At 36.8% G+C, this 27,995-nt stretch overlaps 1 protein-coding gene across 1 annotated transcript; it reads left to right on the top strand.

Annotated features, from left to right (window-relative positions):
- Positions 1-34: 34 nt before the first annotated feature.
- LOC116663681 (cytochrome c, testis-specific-like) lies at positions 35-7,923 on the top strand. Its single transcript, XM_032479759.1, is given in 2 exon segments — positions 35-206; positions 7,778-7,923. Coding segments are annotated over 2 exon segments (318 nt in total).
- The last annotated feature ends 20,072 nt before the right edge of the window (positions 7,924-27,995 follow it).

The following is a 27,995-nucleotide window of genomic DNA, read 5'->3' as shown; positions in this document are numbered from 1 at the left end:
TTGGTCTGTGGCTTAATTTTCATTGCAGAACAAAATGGGAGATGCTGAGGCAGGCAAGAAGATCTTTGTTCAAAAATGTGCTTAGTGCCACACAGTGGAAAGAGGTGGAAAACATAAGACCAGTCCAAATCTCTGCGGCCTTTTTGGCAGAAAAACAGGACAAGCACCAGGATTTTCTTATTCCGATGCAAACAAAAACAAAAGTAAAAACTAGGCAGTTGTGGGAGAGAACCAGAAACTTTGTAGCAAAGAAGAAAGCACATGATTTGATATTATAAGAATTTCCTGATTTGCAGCATTAAAAATAAAATCCACATGTTTATATTATGGAAATACTGATTTATATCATAAGATCTGTGTTTGGATGATTGGTCAGCTTTTTGATCAGAGAAATTAGCAATCCTCTGTGGCATAGGTTTTTTGCCTATACAAGGAATTTCATTTTATGCAGTACATTTATCTTGAAAAGGCATGAGCTAAATTTGAAAATCAAATTATGTTTTATTGGCATAATGGTAATTTTCTATTTCTAGTGGTGATTCTTAGTAGGGTGTGGGGAATGTTATATAGTTTGAAAAGTATATTCAGTCTTTTCTTTCTTGGTGGAAGGTGTGTAGATGACAATTAATTTTAGGGTTGAAATTAAAAATGATTGCAAAGACTAATATATTGCAAAGCAATTTATTACTCCTAGAAATATCTATATATCTATCTATACATATAGTTAGTATTCATTTAAAAATAGGGTACAACTATTTTTTGAACTGTTCTTGGGATCCCAGCATTTCTCGCAGACCCAAATTTCAGATCACTACTACACTACAGTTTGGAATGGTTTATATTTTATTTTATTTTTTATTTCTTAAAAACATTTTTTTAATTCTATTTTTTATTTATTTTTTATTTTTTAGGTGGGGAGGGAGATAATTAGGTTTATTTATTTAGTTTTAGAGGAGGTACTGGAGATTGAACCCAGGACCTCGTGCATGCTAAGCATGCACTCTACCATTTGAGCTGTATCCTCCCCTCATTTCTCTTTTTTTCTAATTGAAATGAAATTCACATAACATATAGTTAGCCATTTTAAAATGTAAAATTCAGTAACATTTTAGTGCATTCACAGTATTGTACAAACACCACCTCTCTGTAGTTTCAAAACTTTTTCATTATCCGTGAAGAAACCCCTGTACACATTAAGTAACCACTCCCCATATTCTCCTACCCCTAGCCTTTGGCAACCACTAATCTTTGTCTCTATGAATTTACCTACTCTGGATATTTCATATAAAAAGAATCATATAATATATGACCTTTTGTGCCTGATTCTTTCACTTAGCATAATATTTTCAAGTTTCATTGATGCTGAAGCATGTATCAGTACTTCATTCCTTTTTTAGGGCTGAGTAATCTTCCATTGTGTGTATATAATACAGTTTGTTTATCCATTAATCAGCTGATGTTTCCACCTTTTACCTATTATGAATAGTGCTACTATGAACATTTGTGAAAAAGTGTTTGAGTTTCTGTTTTCAGTTATTTTGGATCTATACCTAGGAGTGGAATTACTAGGTCAGTTAACTATGTTTAACTTTTTGAAGAAAAATCAAACTGTTTCCACAGTGGATGTACCATTTTACTTTCCCATCAGTGATGTAGGAGGATTCTTATTTCTCCTATGCTCACCAACACTTGTTATTTTTTGTTTTTCTTTTTTAATTGCCATCTTAGTGGATATGAGGTAATGTTTGATGAGTTTGCTTTGTATTTCTTTAATGATCCTTAATGTTGAACATTGTTTCATATGCTTGTTGGCCGTTTGTATATTTTCTTTAGAAAAATGCTTACTTATATTATGTGAAATTTTTTATTTGGGTTATTTGTCATTTGCTTGCTGAGTTATATGAGTTCTTTATGTATTCTGGACACTAAACCCTTATCAAGTAAATGATTTGCAAATGTTTTCTCTTATTTTGTAGACTTAAAAAATCTTTATTTTTTAAAAATTATATCTTTTGATACACAGTCGTTTTTAATTTGTATGAAGCCCATTTATCTACTTTTGTTGTTTATGTTTCTTCTGCTTTGTATGTTAAATCTAATAGTCCATCACCAAATTTAAGGTCATAAATATTTATCCTATGTTTCTTCTATTAGTTTTATAGTTTTAGCTCTTATATTTAGGTCACTGACCCACTTTTAACTAACCAGAATTAATTATCACTAATTTTTTATATGGAGTGAAGTAGTGGTCCAATTTCACTCTTTTGCATATGATTATCTAGTTGTCCTAGCACTGTTTGTTGAAGAGATTCTTTCACAGTTGAATGGTCTTTACACTCTTGCTGAAAATTAATTGGCTATATGTTAGGGTTTACTTCTGGACTTTCAATTATTTTTCATTTATTTGTCTGTATATGTATACTTACACCAGTACCACACTGTTTTGGTTACTGTAGCTTTGTAGTAAGTTTTGAAATTGGGAAATAATGGCCCTCCAACTTTGTTTTTATTTTTCAGTATTGTTTTGGCTATTCAGGGCCCTTTGCAATTCCATGAGTTTGAAGATTACCTTTTCCATTTCTGCAAAAAAAAGGCCTATGAAATTTTGATAGAGATTGCATTGTATCTGTACATTGCTTTGGGGAGTATTGTCATTTTAATAGGATTAACCTTCTATTCTATGAACATAGGGTACCTTTCCATTTATTTAGGTCTTCTTAAATTTCTTTTAGCAATGTTTTGTAACTTTCAGTGTACAAGTCTTTTATGTCCTTTGTTAAATGTATTCCTACATATTTTATTCTTTTAGATACTATTATAAACAATTAAAATTTTTTTTTTCAGATTGTTCATTGCTTGTATGTAGAAACACAACTGATCTTTTTATGTTGATCTTGTACCGTGCAACTTTGCTAAATTCACTTACTAGCTCTAGATTTTTTTTGTGGATTCTTGAGGATTTTCTGTATACAGAATTATGTCATCTGTGAATAGACATAATTTTATTTCTTCCTTTTAATTTGGGTGGCTTTTATTCCTTATTCTTCCCTAATTGCTCTGGCTAGCACTTCCAGTAGATTTCTGAATATACTGGTAAAAGTGAGCATCTTTGTCTTGTTCCTGATATTAGGGGCAAAGGTTTTAGTTTTTTACCTTGAATATGGTACTAGGTGTGGGTTTTTCATAAGTCCTATTTTTCATATTAAGCAAGGTTCCTTCTATTCCTAGTTTGTTGAATGTTTTTAGCATGAAAAGGTGTTGGATTTTGTCAAATGCATCTTTGAGATAATCATGTTTTTTTCCCAGTTCTATTAACATGGTGTATTATATTGATTTTCTGATGTTGAACTGTTATTGCATTCCTTGGATAAATCCTACTTTGTCATGATATTTAATTCTTTTAACAATGTTGTTGAATTTAGCTTGCTACTATTTTGTTGAGGATCTTTGCATAAGGGAAATTGGTGTGCATTTTCTTATGATGTCTTTGGGAAAGTTTTAAATATAGATTATTTGCAGTTGTAAGTCCTCTTCATAAGTAACGTGAATTTAGTATTTTGAAATTTCTTAATGGGTTTTATAGTGCTTGTATAGACTAAAATACTTTATCTGATTAAGCTTTGCACACCTTGTTATAGGAGAAGGATTTAATAAGGGGAGTTGGCATCTTGTGCACTATTTTTTCTTTTTTGAGTGCACACTGTCAAAAGAAGGGTTCATTTAGGTTGTTTCCATGTCTTGGCTCTTGTAAATAATGCTGCTATGAACATTGGGGTGCATGTAATGTGTCTTTTCAGTTAGAGTTCCCTCTGAATATATGCCCAGGAATGGGGCTGCTGGATCATATGGTAAGTCTCTTTTCAGTTTATTGAGGACTCTACATACTGTTTTCCATAATGGCTGCGCCAGACTACATTCCCACCAAAGTGCAGGAGGGTTCCCTTTTCTCCACACTCTCTCCAACATTTATTGTTTGTGGACTTTTTAATGATGGCCATTCTGACTGGTGCAAGGTGATACTTCATTCTAGTTTTGATTTGCATTTCTCTGATAATTAGTGATATTGAGCATTTTTTCATGTGCCTATTGGCCATTTGTATGTCTTCACTGGAGAATGGGAGAAAATATTTGCAAATGATGTGACTGACAAGGGCTTAATTTTCAGAATATATAAGTAGCTTATATAACTTAGTATCAAAAAAACCAAACAATCCAATCCAAAAATGTGCAGAAGACCTTTAACCATGTTAAATGTACAGTTCTGTAGAATTAAGCACATTTACATTGTTCTGCAGCTGTAACTACTGTCCATCTCCAGAACTTTTTTATCTTCCCAAACTAAAACTTTGTAGCCATTACACAGATTCTGGAAATCATCATTCTACTTTATGTCTCTGCATTTGACTACTCTAAATACCTTATATAAATGTAATCATATAGTACTTGTCTTCTTGTGACTAGCTTATTTCACCTAGCATAAAATGTTCAGGGTCATTCATGCTGTACCATGTGTCATAATTTCCATCCATTTAAAGGCTGAGTGATATTCCATTGTATGTATATACCACATCTTCTTTATTTATCTATCAGTGGACGCTCTGATTGCTTACAATTTTGGCTATTGTGAATAATGTTCTGTGAACATGGGTGTACAAATATTTGTCCCTGCTTTCACTTCCTTTGGGTGCAGTACCCAGAAATGGAATTGCTGAATCATGATAATTCTGTGTTTAATTTTTTGAGAAATAAGTGTACTATTTTCCAGAGGCTGTATCATTTTATGTTCCCACCAGCAATACAGAAGGTTCCAATTTTTCCACATCCCAGACAGCACTTGTTATTTTGATTTTTGTCTGTTTGTTGATAATTGCTTTCCTAAGGTGTGTAACATGGTATCTCCTGGTGGTCTTGGTTTGCATTTTCCTAATGATTAGTGATGTTTAGCACCTATGTTGTTTTTTTGAAAAACATCAGTAAACGGATAAAATTTTTCTTTTGAGAATAATACTTTATAGGTATTGTTGAATTACTATATGCTATTTGCATTTTTGGGTCAGTGATAATTGAAGTAGGTTTTAGGAACAAATTATTTAAATTAACTCATGATTTGCTGAGGGTTCTATGCTAACAAATGATACAACTAAGATTCAAACTCAAGTCTTGTTGGACCTTTAAATTATATCATGGGATTAACATATTTGCTAAACTAATTTATTATAAGAAATTAATCTTTATCTTTTGCCTTTTGTCCTGTCAAATCTGTTAAAGAGGCAATAGCACACATCAAATCATAAATGTACTAATAACTTAAAAAATATTTTGAAATCCATGTACATTATATGAAAATTCAAATAGTTCAGAAGGGTACGTCCCAGTATGAGTAATAGGAAATTATGTATGTTCACGTCTCCCTGTTCTCCCCTATTCCTTTCCCTTTACCAACTAATTTTTAATGGTAATATTATTCTTTATAATTTTAGTGGCTACATTTATACTTTAAGTTAAATGCCTCTATTATTTATCTACTTTAAGCAAGATCTGTTCATTCTTCACTGTGAAGGATGAGAAAATCAAAGTAGTTATACAACATCCCATTTTTTCATACTGTCTCTTAACTCTTACTACTTACATTGTTATTTCTACTCTGACATGATATATGTATAATATAATATATATTATATATATATAATTTATATCCTATGTAACTCTAATTACCATATTTGCTTTAACATTTGTCCTGCATTTAAATTGTATTAGTGCATTTTCCCAGCTTTTACCATAGTGTCTGTGTTTATCTTTTGGTTGGTGGAAAATTACCTATCAGTAGTTATGCCAAGAAAGAATTATTAGAACCATTTTACCCTAGTTCTTTGACATTTGAAAACATCTATGGATTCCCATTGCCCTTGAATATTTTGGCTAGACGTAAAATAATTGGATGGCCCTTCTAATTCCTCAGGATTTTGTATGCTTCATTTTGAATTATTCTTTGGAGAAATCTGAAGCTGATTGTTTTTCATTATAAATTACTTGGTTTTATTTTTATTCTATTCCCTCTAAGTTTCAGTAAAAATCTTACTGAAATTTAGTAATTTAGTAGGCTATTTGTAAGCCTTGATTGATCTATTTCATATTTTCCTGGGAATGCATTCTTCCAACTGGTAGATTTAAGACTTTTATTTTTGAAAATTTTCTTGAGTTATATGTTTTAATAATTTTATAGTATTTCATTTATTTGTTTAGGAAATCTTACTTGGGCCATCAATTGTGCATATTTTGGATATCTTTTGTCTAAATATCTTCTATATCTGGTATTTTCCTTGATTGTTCAAGCTTTTCATTTTGTTTTTATCAATATTTTCAAGACTGATTGTGCTATCAGCATCTATTCTTTCTGCTGTCATTTATGTCTTTTTGTTTTATCATTTTGTCCTTGAACCTTTGTAGCTCTGCTATAAGCCCTTGATTCATAAAGACCTTTTTTGAGTCCATGGGAATTGCTCATGGTTTTTATCTGCTTAATGTATATAATTTCTGATGTGTATTTTTCGTTTAACTTTTGTTTTTTATATTCTTTTCTGTTATGTGTGTGTATGTTGTGTGTATGTGTTTTCAATACTCTTTTGTGCTGATTCCTTTTTGACTATTACTCTTCTTTTGATGAAGACAATTCTTCCTAAGAGAGAGAATCTGAGTGTTCCAATTAGTTATAACACAGTTATGTGTTAGAGATTTGTGTACATGTGTATGTTTGTTGGGGGGTTATTTGCCTCTTTAGTTGACAAAGACCGGCAGCTGTAGGGTTATCCAACACCTTAAGTTTCTCTTTTATCCTGTAATAAGATAGAATCTTTCTTTTAAAGATGGCATGCCTGTGTTTTCTTCTTTAATCCTGGCTCCCCTGCCCCCCATGGTGTCAAAATGAATTTAGGGAGACTTTCACAGCAAGCCAGTATACATTCTATTCTTTTTGCTCCAAACAGGGTTATAACTCTGTCCCTCATGATTTGTCACCTACTTTGGAGAACTTTTGTCTTCTTCTTTTGAAATCATTAGTGACAGGAGGTGTCCTTTCACTCTGGTCCAGGTTTTATGTCCTTGGTAGTCTTCTAATTGTATCAAGTTTGGGGATATAGGTACTTCCTCAGATTTTTTTTTGAAACTGGAGTTAGCATTTCTGTTTCTCTGTTTATGTTCTTTTCAACTGGTTTTAGAAAGGAAAAAAGTCAGAGGCAACCTTTGTTTCTCATTGTAAAACTGGATTCCTGAAATCAGGAATTTTGATTGAGATCTGGACAGAGGCAGTTTGGTATGATTTGCAGGAAAAACATGGAAATTTGAGTTATAGTCACAGGTTCTTGACTCTATGTAGCCTTGTCATTTTAGGATAAGTTGTTATCCTTTTTTTGGGTCATTGTTTACTCCTCTGCAAAATGAGGGTTTGGATTAAGTGATCTCGAAGATATTTTCTAGAAGGAACTCTGATTCTAGGAGGATGGCGTACAGCTTAGGCACAATGTGTCTGGGTTGGTAGTTCATTGATGTACCTTAGAGAATCTTAAACAGCTTTGGACTTCTACAAGGAAGCCAAAGAGTAGCTCACCAGAGACTAATTTTGGAATTTTCTTGTAGGTCAGAAACTATAAGTATTGCCAGTTATAATAGTCTTCCTAGGAGTCCAAGAGGAATCGTTGTTCACAAATGTAGGTCACATCAGAAAGTAAGCCTTACAGATGTAACTACACAAATTTAAAACTTATTTTCACCTTTATAAGTGTTATCTGGGGAGAGGAGACTCTGATGGAATATTTGGAGAGCCCAAAGAAATACATCCCTGGAACTAAAATGGTCTTTGCTGGTCTTAAAAAGAAGAGTGAGAGAGAAGATCTTATTCAGTATTTGAAACAGGCAACATCTTCATGAAATGCTCTTACAACTTAGAAAATATTAGTTATAAACCAAATTTTCCAATTTCAAATATTGCATGTTCAAATAATTCATATTTGATCTTTTTTTGATCAGCCTGTAGTAAGTTTAACATTTTAAAATAAAAGTTGATATTTTTGATTGTGTGTAATCTACTGATCAAATGCCCCTCAGAGTGTGGTTACTAAGGATGTGGACAAGGTCAGGGTGGAGGAAGAGAGGGAAGGAAACTAAAATTTATTGTGCTTCAGTAGTCTCTACCTGTGCAAAATGTAAGTCTGGCAACTGCTATTGATGATGGAGATAGCTTCCACATACTTATTTCTATGCAATGTTAATGTAAATGTAGCAGACGTTAGGTTTAATTTTCATTAAGCTATGTTTGGTTATATGCTTACCTTTTATTATAAAGAATACTTAAGGTAGCTTTAAGAAAAAAATAGGGAAAATGAAGTCAAATATTTGATCTTAGGAATATTATTAGGAAAAAAAGCAAGTTGTTGACCCTAGGTGACATAAAAGAAAGCCTAGAGAGGAGAAAAGCATGTCCCATGTTAATAAATATTGATATCATGTAACATATACTCTTTTTGCTTTGATCTTTTTATGTTACTTCCAATCCTGAGTTATGTAAAGCTGGACCACAGGGAGGGATAGCAGGAACCCTGAGAGAGAGGAATAAGGAAGAACAGTCCTCACCCTAAATATGGAAAACCTACCACCTCACAGTAAGTGGGGGTGAAGCATGGTGGGGCAGGATGACAGCAGGGCCTGTGTGGAAGGGAACAGTGGCTCTGTGTGGTGTGAGATGGTCCCAGAAGTGGCTGTGAAATCCTACAAGTACTATATCACCCAAGAGGTATGGCCCAGTGCAAGAGGAAGCTGTTTCCTTACCGAAGAGCTGGATAATGGACTGGTTAGGGTCAGGGTCATTATGGGTGAGGATAGGGTATCCATTATCTCATATCCACTTTACAGCAACACCCTGTAGGTTGTAGTTCTGCATTGATGCTAGAACGCAAACTTGGATCTTCTAGTCCAATTCTCGTGACTTTTGCCATACCATAAAGATAACATGTTAGCCAGTGAAGTTATTAGCAGATACCACTACTGAGAAAATATCCTGTCAGAAAGTACCCAGAGTGAGGGGAATATAGTTGAAAAAGCTGTGCTTTCCAGAACAGTCCATTAAATCATCTACGTGCCTGGGGTCACTCTTAATGCTTCTGGCAAGTGGGAGAGAATGTCCTCCTCCTAGAGGACATTCTCCTTGTATAGGAGAGCATGTCCCTGGGGGCCAAGAGGGGCTCTTAAGCAAAGCTGAGCTTGTGACTCTCTGGAGGAGTTCTTTGATAAGGGCAGTGACATCTGTCGGGAGTCCATCATGTGTTAGGGATTTGCCAGTGTCAGAGCTGAGTTGGGTTTGCAGGGATGTAGAATTGGGTGACATACCTCATATCCTAATTTGCATGAGACATAGAGCTCTGGGAGAAAGAACTTGAACTCAATTCATATTGATAAGTACAGTTCAGATTTATACAACCCTGATTGATAAACTTAGTGGTACTGAGAAGAAGCCACATTGCATGAAGGAGCAAAAAGTCCTCATGTTTGGAGTTTAAATACTTTTTGACTTACGAGTGCTAGTAGTAGAAAGAAGATAGTATGAGGAGAGCTGAAATGATAAAAGGCAGTTGGGTGGAAATGGAGAAGTATTAAGCAGATTTTTTTGTCTATTAAAAAGTTGTTCAGCTAGTGATAAGGTGTTGAATGTTGCTTTACATTGATGTTTATCTTGGTAAGAGCAAAATAAATAACTCTTTGCTGGTAGCAGTGTTTCTAATATTAGATAGGAAAAAATTTGGAGGAAAATTTGCAACTAAATGCAGTAATTAAAATTCTGTATTATAGTCTTTATCATTGAATGAATATATGTTGTCTTTGAGAGGCTTAAATCCATCTTAGGATCAATTTACTTGAAGGGACTACCAGATGATGTGGTAATTTTATATTGTGCCAATTTAGCTAAGTTGAAACTGTGTTTTCCAGAACTCTGTTCTTTGCATGGTTCCTGGTTAGGGCTGGTCACGTGAGAAATCTTCCTGAGATCTGGAAAGCAGCAGAGTTAGGCCGAAGCCTTTACTTTTGGAAGGTTAGTGTAGAGTCTCAGGGGCAGCTCATACTTGTTGTCACTACTCCACTGACAGCAGCCTTTGGGTGGTGAGGCGGCAGCCAGGCTCTCAGCACCCCCAGCTCCTACCATTTCTCTTTCAGCTTTTCTGAGTCCTGGACCAGAGGTCTAGCGTATGTGCTGCTTCAGAGGGGAAGGCTTAGGTCAGTTCATCCATATAATCAAGGTGTGAAATGGTGAGAAACAGACAACACTGGTACCAGTTTGTCCTCACAGGTTTGTCCTTGCTCTCCACAGTTTACTCTCAGCTCTTCTTCCCGACTACCTGCCCTGCTGACCTACAGCAACTTTAGGCTCATCACCAGATGCAAAGTCAACAACCTTCCATAATCTTTACCAGCTCCCCTTTGTGGTCTTAGCACCTTTTCTCTGATTCTTCAGCTGTCCCCTTCTGGGACATTATTTCCTCAGCTTCTTTCCAAATTGTGTGAGGTCTAATCTGTATAGTAATTCCCTTGTTCATATCACTCATGGTGGTCCTGTTTCCCTGGTCAAACCTAACTGATACAGGCACCGTATCTGTGCAGCATATCTTCTTGTGAGTAACAGGAACATCTAGGGGAATTACTCTCAGTACTCTTTAACCGAAATTTGGTGTACCTTGACAGAGCAAAGGAAAGAATAGCTAACTTTACAATGATCTAATGTTGTCAAGATATTAAAGTCTGCCAGTATCTCCTAAACCTGAATTAAAGATTCAGTGGAAAAAAGACTCCTGTTAATAAGATAATACATTCCTATTATTGTGAAATCTAAAAAGAAAGTAACTATCCTTGTTTTATAGCACTAATAATGGGAACCAGGAGATTTTAGTGACCAGAAATGTTATACTGTTTGCATATCAACACAAAGATATTTGAAAAGCGCTGTGGACAGTTGGATGATTATGAAAGATGTATATTTATTGCTTCCAGCATAGACAATTTGAATATATATCTTGATAAGGATCTGGAAGAGTAAAGTGTTTCATTTAATTAGAGTGAAAAATGTGAGATTCGTTAACTTGGCAATTATTTGTGTGTTTCAGAAGGAACAGAGAGAACCCATCAGAGTGCAATGGAACATTGTTAGTTCCTGCGTTCTTATAATTTTTACACTACCAAGTGAAGTACTTCCCAGCTAAACCTCTAGTCAGGGCTTCTTGTGGGAAACAACATACTGTTTATTTTTTAAGCAGAGTAATTTTTTAAATTGAACCCTTGAGTCCTACAAGATGTGTATAATACAGCGTGATTTTGAGAATATTTTATTGGTTTATTCTCCCTTATCATCACTTCTAAAATATTAACAGGGATAGGAATTTAGAACCAATTTTCTTCTCTGTATTTTTCACTCAGTGATCATTGTCATCAATGTGTGTGTTTGAAATCACATGCAGCTTTTCATCTTGAATTCCACATTCCCCACGAAGTCGGGCCTCATTTAAGCACAGAGTACTGTGGTAGTAGGGCAGGTGGGAGTAGGGAGCCACTGTAGGGGTGGGGTGTTGTATGAAGCAACAAGAGGATGACAGGCACTAAGAAGTCAGAGGGAAAGGGGTAGAAAGGGGCAACATCTATAAAATTCATCATCTATAAAATGGGGGACTTGGGCCAGATCTCTCATTTCAAATATATTTTATTTACAGAACCATTTGTTTAAATGCAATCCTCTGCCAAAGAAAATTCAGTATTTAATGCAAAAGCACTTTGATTGGGGAATGGCCGGACACACTCCCTACCCTCCCCTGCCCCCCACCCATATCCTTTCTCCCTGCTTCCTGTGAATAGAACTGTTTTTGAATTAAGGAGACAGAAGCTAGAAAATGTTTGAAAACTATTTGTTCCCATATTTTTATTTTATAGTTGAGAAAACTGAAATTTAGAGACTTTTCCAAAATCAAACACCTACTTAGTGTTAGTCTTCAAAACTGGAACTAGAACTGGGTCCTGATTTCCAAATACCTGAGTTTTCTACTTTAATGTGGGGTTTTGTCTAAGTCCACACAATTTTAATTACCATTGTCAATCCACCTTACTCACATTAAACTTTCTTTTATAAAACTGCAACAATGATACAGAACCAAAATCTTTGAAATAAGATCTTTCTGTATTAATCCTGCCAAGAGGTTTATTTTTAGTTAATTTTCCTTTTTTGGAATAGTATGTGAAAATTATGACTATATAAATGCTGTTTGATAATGAAAATAGGGATGATGACTTTAAACCATTGTGTGCCCATCTCTACCACAGTAAGAATGTGATCTGTTACAGTGAGAGGTTATTAACATATGAGTTTATTTAATTAATATTTATTGTGTAATGTGGCAGCTGGTCTCCAAAGATGGCCCCCAATAAACTGGCTTGCAGGTATTCATGCCTTTAGGCACTGAATCTAGGCTGACCTTGGTTCATTTTAATGAATTGAATATGGTAGAAGTGATGCTATATACCAGGGCTGGTCTTAAGCTTTAAGAAGCCCTGGCAGGTTCCACTTTTGCTTTTTTGGAAGACCTAAGCCACCATGTGAGAAGTTTGGCAATCCTGCAGGGAAGACCACATGGAAGAAACAGTGAGTGAGAAGGCCTGAAAATGTAGAGAAAGAGACATAAGAGAAGGAGAGGGAAAGAGATTGATTGATTCAGCTGGGAGAGGAAGAAGGGATGAGAGAGGTCATTTGATTCAGCTGTACCAGAGTCACACTGAGCCCAGACTTCAGCCATCTCTGTGAAGGGGCCACACAGAGTAGGCCATCGAATCCAGGTGACTGCAGCCTAGAGATTGTTTCATGTTTGTTGTTTTATTGCTTTTGTATTTAACAGTCACGGTCCTTTTTAAACCTAGTTGGTGGTGCTTTTGATAATACAGCTATCTCTAAAAGTCTCTGATTTTTATCCTTTTTGTGGATGATACCTTTTGCTTATCAGGCTTTCATGGAGTCACATTTTTCTGAGCCATTTCTTTACCTCAAGACTGAGTCTTATTTGGCCTTTGTTGCACAGAGTATTTTCAAATTTCATCTGAAGTAGAGATGAGAAACAGTTGTAGCTTCCAGGATGGCGACTCCTAGGATTTCTGGGTTCTCTGTTTTCCCTTGTATCCTGCTAGAAGACAAGTCTGTTCTTTTCATGAGCTCACCTCTTTTGTAGACTCTTGTTAAATACAGTTAGTAATGACCAAGGTACACTAATAATATTTTGGTTTGCATTTTCTTCACCCAAAGCTATACATTCAATAGGTTTATTACCAGTTGTTTAAGTTATTACAGGTGACAATGTCACCAAATATTTGATCCCTATATAACATAGTCACCATTTTTCTAGCTCCAAATAGCAATTTCCATACCACCTGCTATGTGGTGCTGATGATAGGGCCACTTAACAGCACCCCACTTCTGCTTACTAACTCCTGTCAACTTTATTATAGTAACAAAATCTTAGGGGCTTGCAACAACAGAACATTAATTTTTCATTCACATGGCTGGTAGCTTGTGATCAGCTATGGCCCTGCTTTAAGTGTCTTCTCATTCTGGAATCAGGTTAAAGGAGAAGTACTTACATAGGACATTTCCATTTCCTATTCTTATGGCAGAGGGAAAGATCAAAAGCCCTGGAGGAAGTGCCTGATGCTTCATAAAGCTTCTGTTTAGATGTGGCATACATTGAGTAACCAAAACAAGTTAAGTGGACAGCAAAGTGGGAGGGGGGTTTCCCCCTGCAGGAGGAATGGCAAGGCACATAACAGTAGGATGTCATCCTTTTAGAAGGAAGAGAGTATTGAATAATGCAAACAAAATAGCATCTGCCATAAACATGTATATGCATTTCTTTTGCTCATATTTTCATTTCCAACAGTCACTATTGGACCCAGTCTCTTTGCTTTTTGATTTAGCTGTTACCCTGACCAATCACACTATAGGTGTTAACTTTGCTGTTTTTTTTTAATTAATTTTTAAATTTTATTTTTTAAAATTGAGGTATAATCGACATATAACGCTATATTAGTTTCAGGTGTACATCATGATTCAAATTTTTATATACTGCCAAATGATCACCACAGTAAGTATAGTTAACATCTATCACCATATATAGTTACAAAACTTATTTCTTGTGATGAGAACTTTTAAGACCTACTGTCATTAGCAACTTTCAAATATGCAGTACATTATCATTAACTATAGTTTGTCACCGTGCTGTATATTACATCCTCATGACTTACTTATTTTATAACTGGAATTTTGTACCTTTTGACCACCTTCACTCATTTTGCCTATCCCCAGCCCCCACCTCTGGCAACTACCAATCTGTTCTCTGTATCTATGAACTTGGTGGTTTTGTTTTGTAGGTCACACATACAAGTGAGATCATTTGGTATTTGTCTTTCTCTGTCTGACTTATTCCACTTAGCATAATGCCCTTGAGGTCCATCCATGTTGTCACAAATGGCAAGATTTTATTCTTTTTTTATGGCTGAATGATATTCCACTATATATAAATATACCACATCTTCTTCACTCATTCATCGGTGGACACTTAGGTTGTTTGCATATCTTGGCTATGGTAAGTAAGGCTGCAGTAAATATATGGGAGCAGTTGTCATTTTGTGTTAGTGTTTTTGTTTTCTTGGATAAATACCCAGAAATGGAATTGCTGTAGTACATGGTAGTTCTGTTTTACATTTTTTGAGGAACCTCTATATTCTTTTCCATAGTGGCTGCACCAATTTACATTCCCACCAACAATGCACAAGGGTTGCCTTTTCTCTTCATCCTTACCAACACTTATTATTTCTGTCTTTTTGATAATAGCCATTCTAGCAGGTATAAGTTGATAATCTCATTATGGTTTTGATTTGCATTTCCCTGATGATTAGTGTTGATAAGTACCTTTTCATGTGGCTGTTGGCCATCTGTATGACTTCTTTGGAAGTTTCTCTGCCCATTTTTCAATTTGGTTGTTTGGTTTTTTCCTACTGAGTTGTATGAATTTTTCATATATTTTGGATATTAACCTCTTATCAGATATATGATTTAGAGATATTTTCTCACATTCTGTAGAAAATTGCCTTTTCATTTTGTTGATGATTTCCTTTGGTGTCAGTTTTGCTGCGTTCCTGTTTCTGGTTTCTATACTTGCTTGCAGCTGCCTGCTCCCATTTCAGCTTGCTTGTATCTGCATTCTGGCTCATGAAACCATCAGCTTTGCTCTGCTATCCCTGCTCTTCAACTACTTCTCCAGCTCTGATATGTGAGAAAAAACCCAAAGCCTTTGAAAATTCCAACTTTAAATTAACTATAGGCTAATGATCAAATTATTGTGCAGTTTTACTTGAAGCATGAAAAATTAGTTAACTGAGGTTCTTTGGCAGCTAGAAGTATAAGATTCTATTCCACTATTATATCTGAGAACTTTGGTGAACTACTCAAGAAGAGAATTTATCATTAGAAGTGGAATTCTGATTTAGAAGAGAAAATCACTTCTCTTATAATTGTGAATAGGATAAACATGGTCTTTCTTCTTGGAGCGTTAATTTTACTTGATAAAAACCTTTTTTTATTCTGGTGGAAGGTTTTATTTATTTTGATGTGGAAGGAGGTCTATAATACACAGTTGAGTAAAGAAAGCACATTTCTGATCAATGTTATATATAGTTTTTTTCTGTGTGCATACAAAAATATGTACAGATAAATGTATCTATATAGCTATTTGTCTACTGATACATACTATACTGATAAATGTGCTTCTAGGGAACAGAGACAGGAGACTTTTATTTTTCCTTTATATAATCTTGTTATATTTAAATTTTTACAAGTATATGTTATCCTTCCAATAAAAAAGAAAAAAGGATAGCTCAAAAGTCCCTAACACTTTGTTATAGATGTAAAAGTAAAATCTGTGAAATTTTTGTGTGTCAGTAAATATCATTTTATGAAAATTCAGAAAGCAGAACGTGTTCATGCATAGTGAGTTATTGGAAAACTTATTTTCTGTGTGTTTTGGGAATGTGGTTAGTTGTACAGCCTGTCAAAAGGCATGGTGGCTGTTGTAGCAGGGAGAGGTAATGCTGCCACTTCCTAAGAGGGCTGCTTATGCTGATCTGTAAGGCTCCTTTGATCATGTGCTTTCTTGGCTGTCTTTGGAAACCAGCACAGCCAGTTCTTTTGAAAAGCAACTGTGTCATCTTTCTAAGCTATGTTTTTTATTTGTTTTTTGTTTTTGTTTTTTGGCTCCTCAGTTTGGTTCAATTTCATGCCACAATTGTGCTCCTTCAAATATTTAGTTAAATTTTATCTTTCTTGACACTGATGTTTTTCACTTACCCCCAACTAGCAGAAATTATGGTTTTAAAAATAATTATTCGTGTCAACATTTATGTTCCTTAAAAATAGTATGTTTAAAAATTATATTTCTTTAAGGAATATGGATTGGTGGTTAAAATAATGATAAAAACCACAATAATAGAATGGCTAACATTTATTGAGAGTTTACTTTGTGTCAAATACTCTTCTAAGAGCTGTACATGTATCAACTCATTTCTTCCTTGAGACAGTCCTGATAGGGAAATGATTCGTTTTATAGATATAGAACCAGAGGCATGGAGAAGTTAAGTAACTTGCCCTACCATGGCTTGACGCTGGTGAAAATATGCAAAATGGAAATTCTGACCAACCTAAAATCGTTAAGTGCAGTAACAGAGATGGCCTCGTGCTCCCCACAATAACCTTCACTGTAACCATAATGATGGTAAATAGCACCACTCCCACTTCACTAGGGAATCTGCTCAAGGAGAAGAGCTCCTTCTACAAGGTATTGGATAGTCTCTGATACTTATTTAAGAAATGAGTTTGCAATTTAAGGAAAAAAGACCAGTTTAGAAGCAATACAGTGAAGTCACTACCACAAACAAACAAACAAACAAATAAAAAATGCATCAAAATCTCTCCAAGTTCAATGTCAGAATATCCTCGGAGGGTAAATTCATTTAATGGGGAAAATTTGGTGAAACTCAATCTGAAGAGATGGATGGAAAGAATGTAAGAAAAGGCAGCCAGGCCAAAAATGACACATTTTACTTTGCTCAAAAGAGGATTTGGATGAAAGACTGAATGAAATTAACCACATTCTTTATCTTATTACTGTATTATGGTATGAGTTTAATAATTTGGCCAATTTTTTATTTTTTCTTTTTTATAATGTTGATATCTGGTAAGACATCTAAATTGGCCTATTTCTTGGTGGTAAAATAACTGGTAAAGAAATTTCCTACACATATAAGAGTCTCATTAAGAAGCAGATTTTACACTGAAAAAAATATACACAAGTGAGAAAATCTTTTAGAGCCTAAATTTCAGAGGAACTGTCCAGCATCAGGTTCTGTCTTAGATGGACTGGTTACATGATGCACAAGGCTACATTAATTTTCTGTTCTTATAGCACGTAACAGTGATGTGGTTAGAGTTTTTTGAATCATAACTAATTATGTTAGTTACTATTTCACATTATATCCCATGTTAGGAAGATTAATTTGGCAAGAGATTCATAGTTTCTTAAAGTTCAAATTGTCTTTAATTTTGATGTCTGTTTTTGGGAAGGTAAGTCCTGACATTAAAAAATTATATATGTTTTATGAATAACATACGGTATATTTTAAAAAATATTTATTTGAAACTTATAGCTTAGCCTTGTACTAGTCTCTCATTTATCATGATCACTCAAAAAATAAAATGAATAATTAAGAGTGACATGTTGTTTTTTGATATTAGTTGCTGTTAAAGTTACTCTTGGGAGTAATATTTCATCTTTGAATCAAACTGTAAATAACAGATGAGACAAATGGAGACTGTCTTTTAAGTGATAAGGCATCCTTATTCTATTTTTACAGTGTTTTTCCTATAAGACATATAAAGCAATGCTTGGAATGATTAATTACTTTTGATTTAGTGCGTGAAAGCTTGGCAATTAAGAAGAAAGGCATCAGTATTTAATATTTATTTCTAGCCTTCTTCCTATATACTAATTCCCTAAATGAAAACCGAATCATCTATTGTTGAATTTCCCTCCAATTTTTCCTCTTTTGTTCTGGCATTGGTAGGCCTACACTTTCAATATTAATGCTAAGTATGGATTATTACTGGATATAAACAATATCATATGGCATTTAAGAATAGTTCTGATTTCTTTTATAGATTCCCTTGTTTGTCCTATTCTATCAATGGTATCTTATATTGTCAATTGTACTTTAGTGTAAATATCTTCTCTCCCTAGGTAGACTGTAAATGTTCTTTGAGGAAAGGGATGAACTTTAGACTATTTTATATTATAAATGTCTAACTCAACATTTTGATTAAGATATTTTTAGCAAAGTTATGTTTGTAAAGATTCAAGGAATTTTTAAAATATTGAATTTGTCCATATTCTACTAAGTTTGAGTCTCCAAATGTAGCGAAAATATTTTGTAACAGTCAAAAGCCAATCAATTTGTTTTATCAACAAATCATTCTTCAGCAAGATACTTTTATCTCAAAAGAAAAATCAGCAATAGTCAAATACTCTATTGATTTTAAGAAGAAAATGGAACATATAAAACATTTGTGGCATGATATGGAAGCATATTTTTCTGTACCTTCATGAGTCATTATTGTTCACCTAGATATCTTTAAAATTTTTAAAATGTACCTCCTAGGTACTTATTATTCTTTAACACAATTATGAATGTGGGTGGGCTTGTTGCTCAGAGTGGTTTCAATCTCTAAACTGAAAAAAGAAGAGATAAAGAATAATAAAATGTGCTTTAATATAAAAATTTTTTAAAATAGAGAATTAAATGCATCATGTTAGGTTGAATAAATACCAAATATTAAATTATTTATAGCAAATATCTGACCAAAATGTGTGGAAGCAGGAGGACAGATCACAGAGGAAGATAGAAAACTGCTTCTTACTGTGGGAGCAGATAAAACTTCATGTAGGATGTGACATTTCAAATTGGTTTTAATGGAACAGAGAAGTTTGAGAGGCAGGGAAGGGGAGAAAGGCTTTTCAGGGGGAATCCAAGAAGAGAGAAGGCATCTGCGTGCTTGGAGAATATGTGGTAGGGAGGAGCAGAAGATGAGAACAGAGATGGAAGATAGAGATGCAATGATGAAGGATCTTATACTTGTTTCCCAGGGCTGTTATAACAAATTAGCCCAAACTTGGTTTCTTCAAACAATAGAAATTATTCTGTGACAGTGCTGGAAGCCAGAACTCCAAAATCAAGGTATTGGGAAAGTTTATGTTTTTTGTGGAGGCCATGAGGGAGAATCTGTCCCACGCCTCTCTCCTGGCTTGTAGTGGCTATCAGCAATCCTTGATGTTCCTTGATTTGTAGATGCATCACTCCAGTCTCTACTTCTGTCTTGGCATCACGCTATCCTTTGTGTATCTCTGTCTTCTCTTCTGTATCATATAAGGAAAAGTGTCACGGGATTTACGGCTCACCCTAAGTCCGGGATGCTCTTATCTGGAGATCCTTAACTTAATTACATCTGCAAAGACCCTCTTTCCAGATAAGTTCACATTCACAAATCCCAGGAGTCCAAGTCTTTTGGAAGGCTGCCATTCAATCCCTACATGTCTTTGACAAGGACTTAAGTCTATAAATAAAAGTTTATAAGCAAAGCTGTGCCATTATTACATTTGTTATGTGGAAGACAATACTGTTTAGTAGAGAATTGGACAGTTAATGAAGGCTTGAATTAAGACAAGTGGGTTTGGAGAAGAGAAGCCATTTCAGAGAGAAATAATAGGATTGAGTGATTAAGAATAGGATTAAGGTGTGGGAGGAGTGTGAGTGATCTTGGAAATAACAAATTTGAGGAATCCATGAGACATTTCAGAGCACGTGTCCTGTAGCAGTTGGAAACGTGGGTTGGGGATTCAGGGGAGAGCTTATGTTGTTGATGGTTAAATTGGTGGCTCCAAGTGAGCCACACCTTTAAGGATTCACATCCTTGTCCCTCCTTCACAGTTAGCTTAATGGGATATTAAGTATGATGCAAACTTGATAAACATTGGACTTACCCTCTTGAAACACTCACTCTTGGAACCCAGCTGCCACACTGTAATGAAAGACAGGCCATCCTGGAGAGAAGCTTCATGGAGAAGAACTGGAGGACGAGACACTGTATGAAAAGAGGCCTCCTGGAGAAGAACTGCGTAGCCCCAGCACTGAGGCCTTAGATGTGTGCAAGAGGCCTTCTTAGAGGTTCCAGTACAGCCCAGCTGCCAGCTGAATGCAGCTACATGAGTGACTTCTGCTTAATACCGAGTGGAACAGAAGAGCCACTGGTCAACCCACACAATTATGATAAGTAAAAAAAGCAAGCAAGCAAACAAACAAAAATCCCTTAGTTTTAAGCAACTAAGTTTTGAGGTGGTTTGTTATGCATGTGTTATGGACTAAATATTTGTGTCCCTGCAAAATTCATATGTTGAAACCATCACACCTCAATGTGATGGTACTTGGAAATGGGGCCTTTGGAAGGTAGTTAGAGTTAAGTGAGGTCCAGAGGGTGAGACCCTGGTTTGATAGATTGGTGCTTTAGTAAGTAGAGACACCAGATAGCTTGCTCTCTCCCTCTCTCTCTCTCTCTACCATGTGAGGACACAGTGAGAAGGCAGCCATCTGCAAGCCAGGAAGAGAGCCCTCACTAGAACATGACCATGCTAGTATCCTGACCTCAGACTTTCAGCTTCCAGAACTGTGAGAAAATAAATTGCTGTTGTTTAAGACATCTAGTCTATGGTGTTTTGTTATGGCAACTCAGCTAAGTAAGATAGCATCCATTGATAGAAAACGGAATCACTTTGGAATATAATACATGAATTGGGGAGTTAAAAACAGGAGACGATAATTGATATCATGGGAATGGACCTTAACTGAGTAATTGCAACAATTAAGGAAGGCCACAGGAGGTGGGGAGCTAGTGAGATAAACTGAGAAACCATGGTTACTCATTGTTTTGAGAGAAAGTGATTCAAATCCATTCAAGTAATGAAGAATCAGGAAATGGTGCTGTTGAGAAAAATTTCAAGAGCAGAGGACTAAAAAGAATATGAAAGTGAATATATGTATATATAATGTATGACTGAAACATTATGCTGTACACAGTAATTGCCACATTATAACTGACTATACTTCAATTAAAAAAAAACAACACTTTGAGATGGAAAGAACTTTGAAGGTTAAAAAAAAAACAAAAAACAGAAGACTATCATAAAACTAGTATGAGGATTAAAATGGACCATTATATTTGACAGTTGGGAAGCCATTGAATGACACTGGTGAGTAAACACAGAATCTTAGGGCTGGCTGCAGATGATCTTAGAGCAGCATTCTCAAATAGAACTTTCTAAGATGATGGAACTGTTCTATATCTATACAGTCCAATATGGTAGCCACTAGCATACATGGCTATTGAGCACTTGTGATGTGGGTAGTTTTCCCAATGAACTGAATTTATAATCTCATTTAATTTTAATTAATTAACATTTAAATTTAGTTAGCAACATGTGGCTAGTGGACACCATATGGGATAGCACAGTATCCAGAGCATTAAATCTAAGGAAACTGAGATCCTTGAAGGTTAAATGTGAGAGCTATATTTTGTTCAAAGATAATTTGGGGAGAAATAGCTTTAAAATGTTAATAGTGAGGAGAGGGAAAAAAGACAATTGAAGGGGAGTAAAAAGAAAATTTAACAGCTAAAATATTTTAAACAGTAATTGTACCATTGCAATTCACTGTACATAGTTATTGCTAAGAGTATAAGAGCTATGGAGGGCAACCTGTTAATTTGGTTTGTGATATTAGAAATTAAGTCAGTTATACTTTGTAACACAGCTATGTTTGTCCGGTAGCATATAAATACATGCTTCACAATTTACTTGCACAATTTCTTCTCCTGCAGTAAAAGAAACAGACTTCATTTCCAAATGTCCAGCTGGACAATGCTAATCTAATTTACTCTGCCTGGGGTATATTAATCCATGCGGTTAGTTTATGTATTTACCATTCTCTTCTGAGTTACTATGGGTTACAAAATTTCACTGGATTAAGGTGAAATAGCTACTGGGATAGGAAATGACAATTTAAACAGGCACATGTTGAGATTCTACATAAATAAAGTGGGGGGAAAGATGCTTACAAAATTTAAAATCAGGTAAGGTACCTGTCATGGTTAATTTTATGTGACTATTTGAGAAGGCCATTGGGTACCCAGAAACATTGTGTCTGTGAGAGTATTTCTGGATGAGACTAATATTTGAATTGGTGGACTCAGCAAAGTGGATAGCCCTTCCCAGGGTGGGTGCAGGCATTGTTCATTCCACTGAAGGCCTGAATAGAACAAAAGGTGGAGGAAGAAGGAATTCACTCCATTTTCCCTTCATACTGCTTGAGCAGAGACATCTCATCTCATCTTCTACCCTCAGACTGGGATTCACATAATTTGCTTCCCTTGTTCTCAGGCCTTCAAACTCAGACTAAATTACACCGCTGGCTTTCCTGATTCTCCACCTTGTAGACAGCAGATTGTGGGACTTCTCAACCTTCATAGTCATGTGAGCCGATTCCTCCTAATAGATCGATCGATCAATCTCTTTCTCTCTCTCTCTCTCTCTCTGTATATATAATCCTGTTGGTTCTGTTTTCCTGGAGCACCCTGACTAATATAGCACCTCAGGTTTTGGAGTTGGTATAGACTGATCGCTTCTGAAAGTTAAATTTCCGTAAAGATAAACATCTCCGTGGAACTTTTAATCTTTTTGGAATTGGAAAAGCCCATTTTCTGTTTGATCCTGTGGACCCCTATTTCTTAAAAGAATATTATGCCAACTTAAATTATTTTTGAAGTTAATGTTTCATTTTGAAAATTGGATCAACGTATCTGATGATGCTTACTGGTCATACAACGAAAGTCCATTTTAGAAGATGGAATGATTAGGAGACAGAAGTCCACTGGGATTCAAGAGGTCAGTATTAGGTTGTGGGATGTAAGGGTTGGATGGAACCAGGAGCAGATCAGAGGTTGTGCTTGGCAGGTGACTTTGGAGGAGGTAGGTGTCTGATCTGAATCTCAATTTTCATGTGTGAAATGATAGTGGATTACTAGATGATCTCTAAGGTTTCATCCAGTACTAAAATTTAATGGATCTCCTTTGGAAAAACAGAAGTTACTTTGCAAGTAACCCAGTGCTTTGCATGTTTTCAATAAATGCTAATTTACAATGGCATTAATAAAGTAATGAATACTTGGACCAGAAAGGAAGCCCTTATTCTTGAAAACTACAAATAGGAAGGCCCCTTTATGTTCTCTAGTAAGAAGCTACTTGGTTAGTATATACAGCTTGGTGGAAAGGGGGAAATATTGACAGGGAGGGAATCTACAGAGCTTCTTCCTTGAGCTGGCTGGTCTATCTTCACAATACCATATCTTTTCATGGTGAGTGCCCTAGAGGGTTCTGTTGACTGCAAATGTAGTCATAGAGAGACAGTTTTGATGGAATTAGCAGGTGAGCAGAAGAGGACAGAATTACACAGAAAATTCTTTGGAGCTATAGTATCCATTATTTCCTAAGGGGACTTCTTCAAGTTTCCATTTTGGGCAAGTATTTCCCATTTGCCACCCTAGGTCTTATACAGATCCTCTGTCCTACCTTACTCTCTGCCAGGAGGGATGAAATATGGATTCTGTCAACAAGTGCCAGGAGCCCCTAGCTTCTAGTTGTGTCTGGTCAGGATAGGAGGGAGGGAGAAAAATGAGGTCAAGGCATTTATTCCTGATATCCCTCCTTTGAGGTCAGCTTGAGCTGTCCATGTCACCACTTCTCTCAAGGCAATCGTCACTACACAAGCCTCTCTCCTTCTGGGTCCTGGTAACCATTCCCTTTCTGCTCCCATCAGGTCTAGGGATGGTGACTTCTTTGCTGCTGTGAATCCCGAATTCCTTCACTATTTCTGTGGGTTACCTATACTCCACCTTTGTAATTAATCCCTTTGTAACACTTTTGGAATTACTTTGAGTGTGCTCTGTTTCCTGTTGGGACCACGACTAACACATACACCATTCTATAGATGGAGAATGAAGAAAAAAATGGCAGTTGGGGCCATATCACCACACATCTTATTATGCAGCCCTCCATCACAGCCCTCTGGACTATCTTAATTATGTGCTCTGCCACCTTTTCATTTTCTTCCTTAACTGACTCTGTCAGTGACCTCATAAACAAAGTAGGGAATAAGGCCACAGCCATTCAAAACCAAGCCAGAAATGCTCAATTCATTTTCTCACCTTCCCTAGTAGTCTACTCTTGGTGCTGTAGATGGTGAGATTCTCAATCAAAGGCAGAGGTTTTGTCTTGGTCTTCTTTTGTTCCCAGAGCCTGGAACACAATACATGGTAAACAACTGCTTGTATAATGAATACATGGAAGATGGAATTAAGGAAATGTCTATTTATTAAGGCTTCTATTTCCAGCAGCCCAAGGGTGATCTGCTTCTGTCCCTCTTGAGGATGCTCATTGCTTTTCTTGCCTCTTTGTACAGCAGTGTGCTCTCATCTTACCAATTGTGTGCTGGTAAATGGCTTTTGTTGTTGTCGTTTTTAATAACAGCTTTATGGAGATATAATTCACATACCATACAATTCACTCATTTAATATGTACAATTTAGTGGTTTTAGTATATTCACAGAATTGTGCAGCCATCACCACAATCAATTTTTAGAATATTTTCATTACTTGAAAAGAAACCTTACACCCATTTGTAGTTACTCCCTCCTCCATCTCCCCTTACCCTCTTCCCCCAGCAACCACCACTAATCTATGGATTTGCCTATTCTGGACATTTCCTATAAATGCAATCATACAGTCTGTGGTACTTTGTGAGTGACTTCTTTCACTTTGCATACTATATTCATGTTTCATCCAAGTTATAGCATGTGTTACTACTTCATTCCTTTTTATTACATCCAAATATTATTTTATTATATGGATATACCACATTTTATTTATTCATTCATCAATTGATGATCAATTGAATTGTTTCCACTGAACTCTGGTAGATGTTTAACAACTAGCAATCTGGAAAAAAAAAGTCCTGATTCACAGCATTTGTTGATTTCCATGGTGTGAATATTCCCATCATGACTGATTGCAAGCTAGCTACATGATGTCACTGAATGTGGAGTTGGAATGAGATACAAAAACAAGCTTTTACGAGCCCCTACAAGCCAGCTCCAAGTACCACTCTGACCATCTTTACTGATAGACCGCTCAAGTTACCAGAGTTGTTGCCACAGCCACTGAGCTTTCCACACACTAGTACTTTAGGATAATAATTATAATGAAAGTTTAATGCAACAGGTAACATTTTTGAGCACTTTGTGTGTACCAGGCACTGTGCTCAGCACTTTTTTTCTCATTTAATTCTTGATCACCACTTACCTTAGCAGCCTATAGCTCCAAACTACCAATATTCTATGCCTGGGTCACTGTCTCCTAGCTGGTCTCCCTGCCATTTCTTAAATATTCCAAACACATTACATCTCACAACTTTAGCACACTTCTTCCACCTGTTACACTGTTTTCCACAGATATGAACGTGGTTCATTCCCTCTTTTCCACCAAATCTCTGCTCAGGTGTTCCCTCCTCAGAAAAGCCTTTCCACCATCTCATCACTTTATTTAATACTTTGCTAAGTTTTGGTTTTCTTCATAGCACTTATCACTGACATTCTCTTATTCTGTATACAGTGACCCTTGAACAAAGTGGGGGTTAGGGAGACCAACTCCCACACAGTTGAAAACCTGCCTATAACCTACAGTCGGCCCTCTGTATCTGTGGTTCTGAATCCATGGATTTGACCAATCCCAGTTGGTGTAGTACGGTAGTATTTACTGCTGAAAAACATCCAGGCATAAATGGACCCGCACAGTTCAAACCCTTATTGTTCAAGGGCCAACTGTATTTATTTTATTTGTTTACTGGCTGTCTTCCCACCATAATGTAAGCTCCATGAAGGCAGAATCTTTGTTCACAGTTGCATTCCCTGTGCAAGGTCACACCCTTAATCATGTTGCTAAGCTGGGAATTTTTGAACAAGTGCCACTGTCCTCCCTTTCTGCTCCTCCTGGTGCTGTCAGAGGATTGTTTAGAGAACATTCTGCTGCAGTCCCTGCATCTCTGTTACTGGCCCAAATCCTGGCAGAACTGGGACTCAGCTGACACAAGTGGAAAACAACCCAGTGACATGGCTAAGAGGGCGCCTCACTTGGAAGCCAGTCTCAGTGGATGCGCAGCCGAGCTCGGCATCGAATCACTGTGCACCTTGGGTAAGTTACTCAACTTCTCAGAGTTTCCCCATCTTTAAAACGGGATAATAAGAGTCCCCACCTCATAAATCTGTTATAACAATTAAATTAGTATGTTAGTTTAAAGTGATCAGCACATGGCAAGTGTTCAGTACACCTTGTTGTCTTAGCTCTGAGGACATCTTCTGGAGTAAGCTTCATTTACTGCGTTAAGTCACCTGTGTATCCTGTCACGTGGAGGCCCCATAAAATCTCTACCTGCCTCCTCTGCAGCTTTTTTTCTATTAACCTCATCTCCCGGCATTCTGTAAGAGCATTTCCAGAGTGCCCTGCTGTCCCAGGGAGCTGAATAGTTCTCCATCTCCTTTTTTTTCTTACAAAAGAGGAAGCCTTTAGTCGTCAAGAAAGTGTCATCAGTCTGTTTCTCTTTCCTGGCAAATCACCTAAGCTCAGCTACTGGATTGGAAAAGGCCCAAGGGAAACCTGGTTTTATTCTCAGCCTAACTAGCCAAGACTAGCCAGATCTGGAGCATCCCTAGGGCAGGGTGAAAGAAAAGCCTTCTACAGAGGAGAAATCTGCCAGCAGCCCTAGGATATTGAGAGTAAAGGAAGCATTGGTGCCCTTGCTGGATTGAGTGGAGAAAGAAGGAGGAGATGGCAAATCACTCATGAAAATAGGAGTCACCATCCTATATGCAGGACTGGCTTGAAAGGAAGCCTCTGAGGACCTCAAGTCTATGTTGCTATGTGCCCCTGCTGGGCAGGGCCCCTAAACCAAGTAACTGTTTTACACCCTCAAACTGTGTTTGAACCTGTGCATGCACCACTCTCCTGTCCCCAACCCCAGGTCCATGAATTTGGTTAAAGTCATGAATTTCTCAAATGGGGAACTTCATTTAGTAATCTCCATAAATCCAGTTCCATTACTATTTCCTGAACAACCACAAGGAGCTGGGCATCATTAGTGGGCAGTCCCAGGAACCCTAGGTGCCAAGAATCCAGTCACATCCTAGAAAAATAACCCCCGTGTCTCTGAGCATCCTCATTTCCTAGGAGTCAGCTGCTGGGTCTGATCCCTGCAAAACATAAACACTTCCTTGTACTTGGGCTCCCACTGGGCTCCCGCAGGGCCTCTGTGAAACGCTGGAGGATTAAAGGGCTGGGAGTAGGGAGGGCTGGGGAGGTAAGGAAGGAAGGAGGGGGAGTGAAGAAGGTGCGTCTCCCCGTCTCTAATCGTGTTCCAATCAGGAGTCGGCCGTGTTCCCAGGCGCCGATTCCGCTGTCCAGAGACTCTTCCAGGAACCGCCTGGCATCCTGGGCTGTGGACTTTGGCTGGTCCGGCGCTCGCGTCTCCCTCCTCCCACCTCTCTTCTCCCTCCGGGATCAGTGCCTCGCTCTGGGGCGTGTCCTGCCCTACCTCCCTTTCACAGTGGTCCGCTCATCCGGTTACAGCAGCGGCGGTGACGGCGGCGGCGGCGGCGGCAGTCGGAGCAAGAACAGCGGTAGCTCCGGGTTTTCCGGACTAGCTGTAGCCGGGCGGCAGCTCTG

This window comes from Camelus ferus, chromosome 5 (genome assembly GCF_009834535.1).
Source record: "Camelus ferus isolate YT-003-E chromosome 5, BCGSAC_Cfer_1.0, whole genome shotgun sequence".
Classification (NCBI taxonomy): domain Eukaryota; kingdom Metazoa; phylum Chordata; class Mammalia; order Artiodactyla; family Camelidae; genus Camelus; species Camelus ferus.
This window is presented reverse-complemented; position numbering and strand designations above follow the sequence as displayed.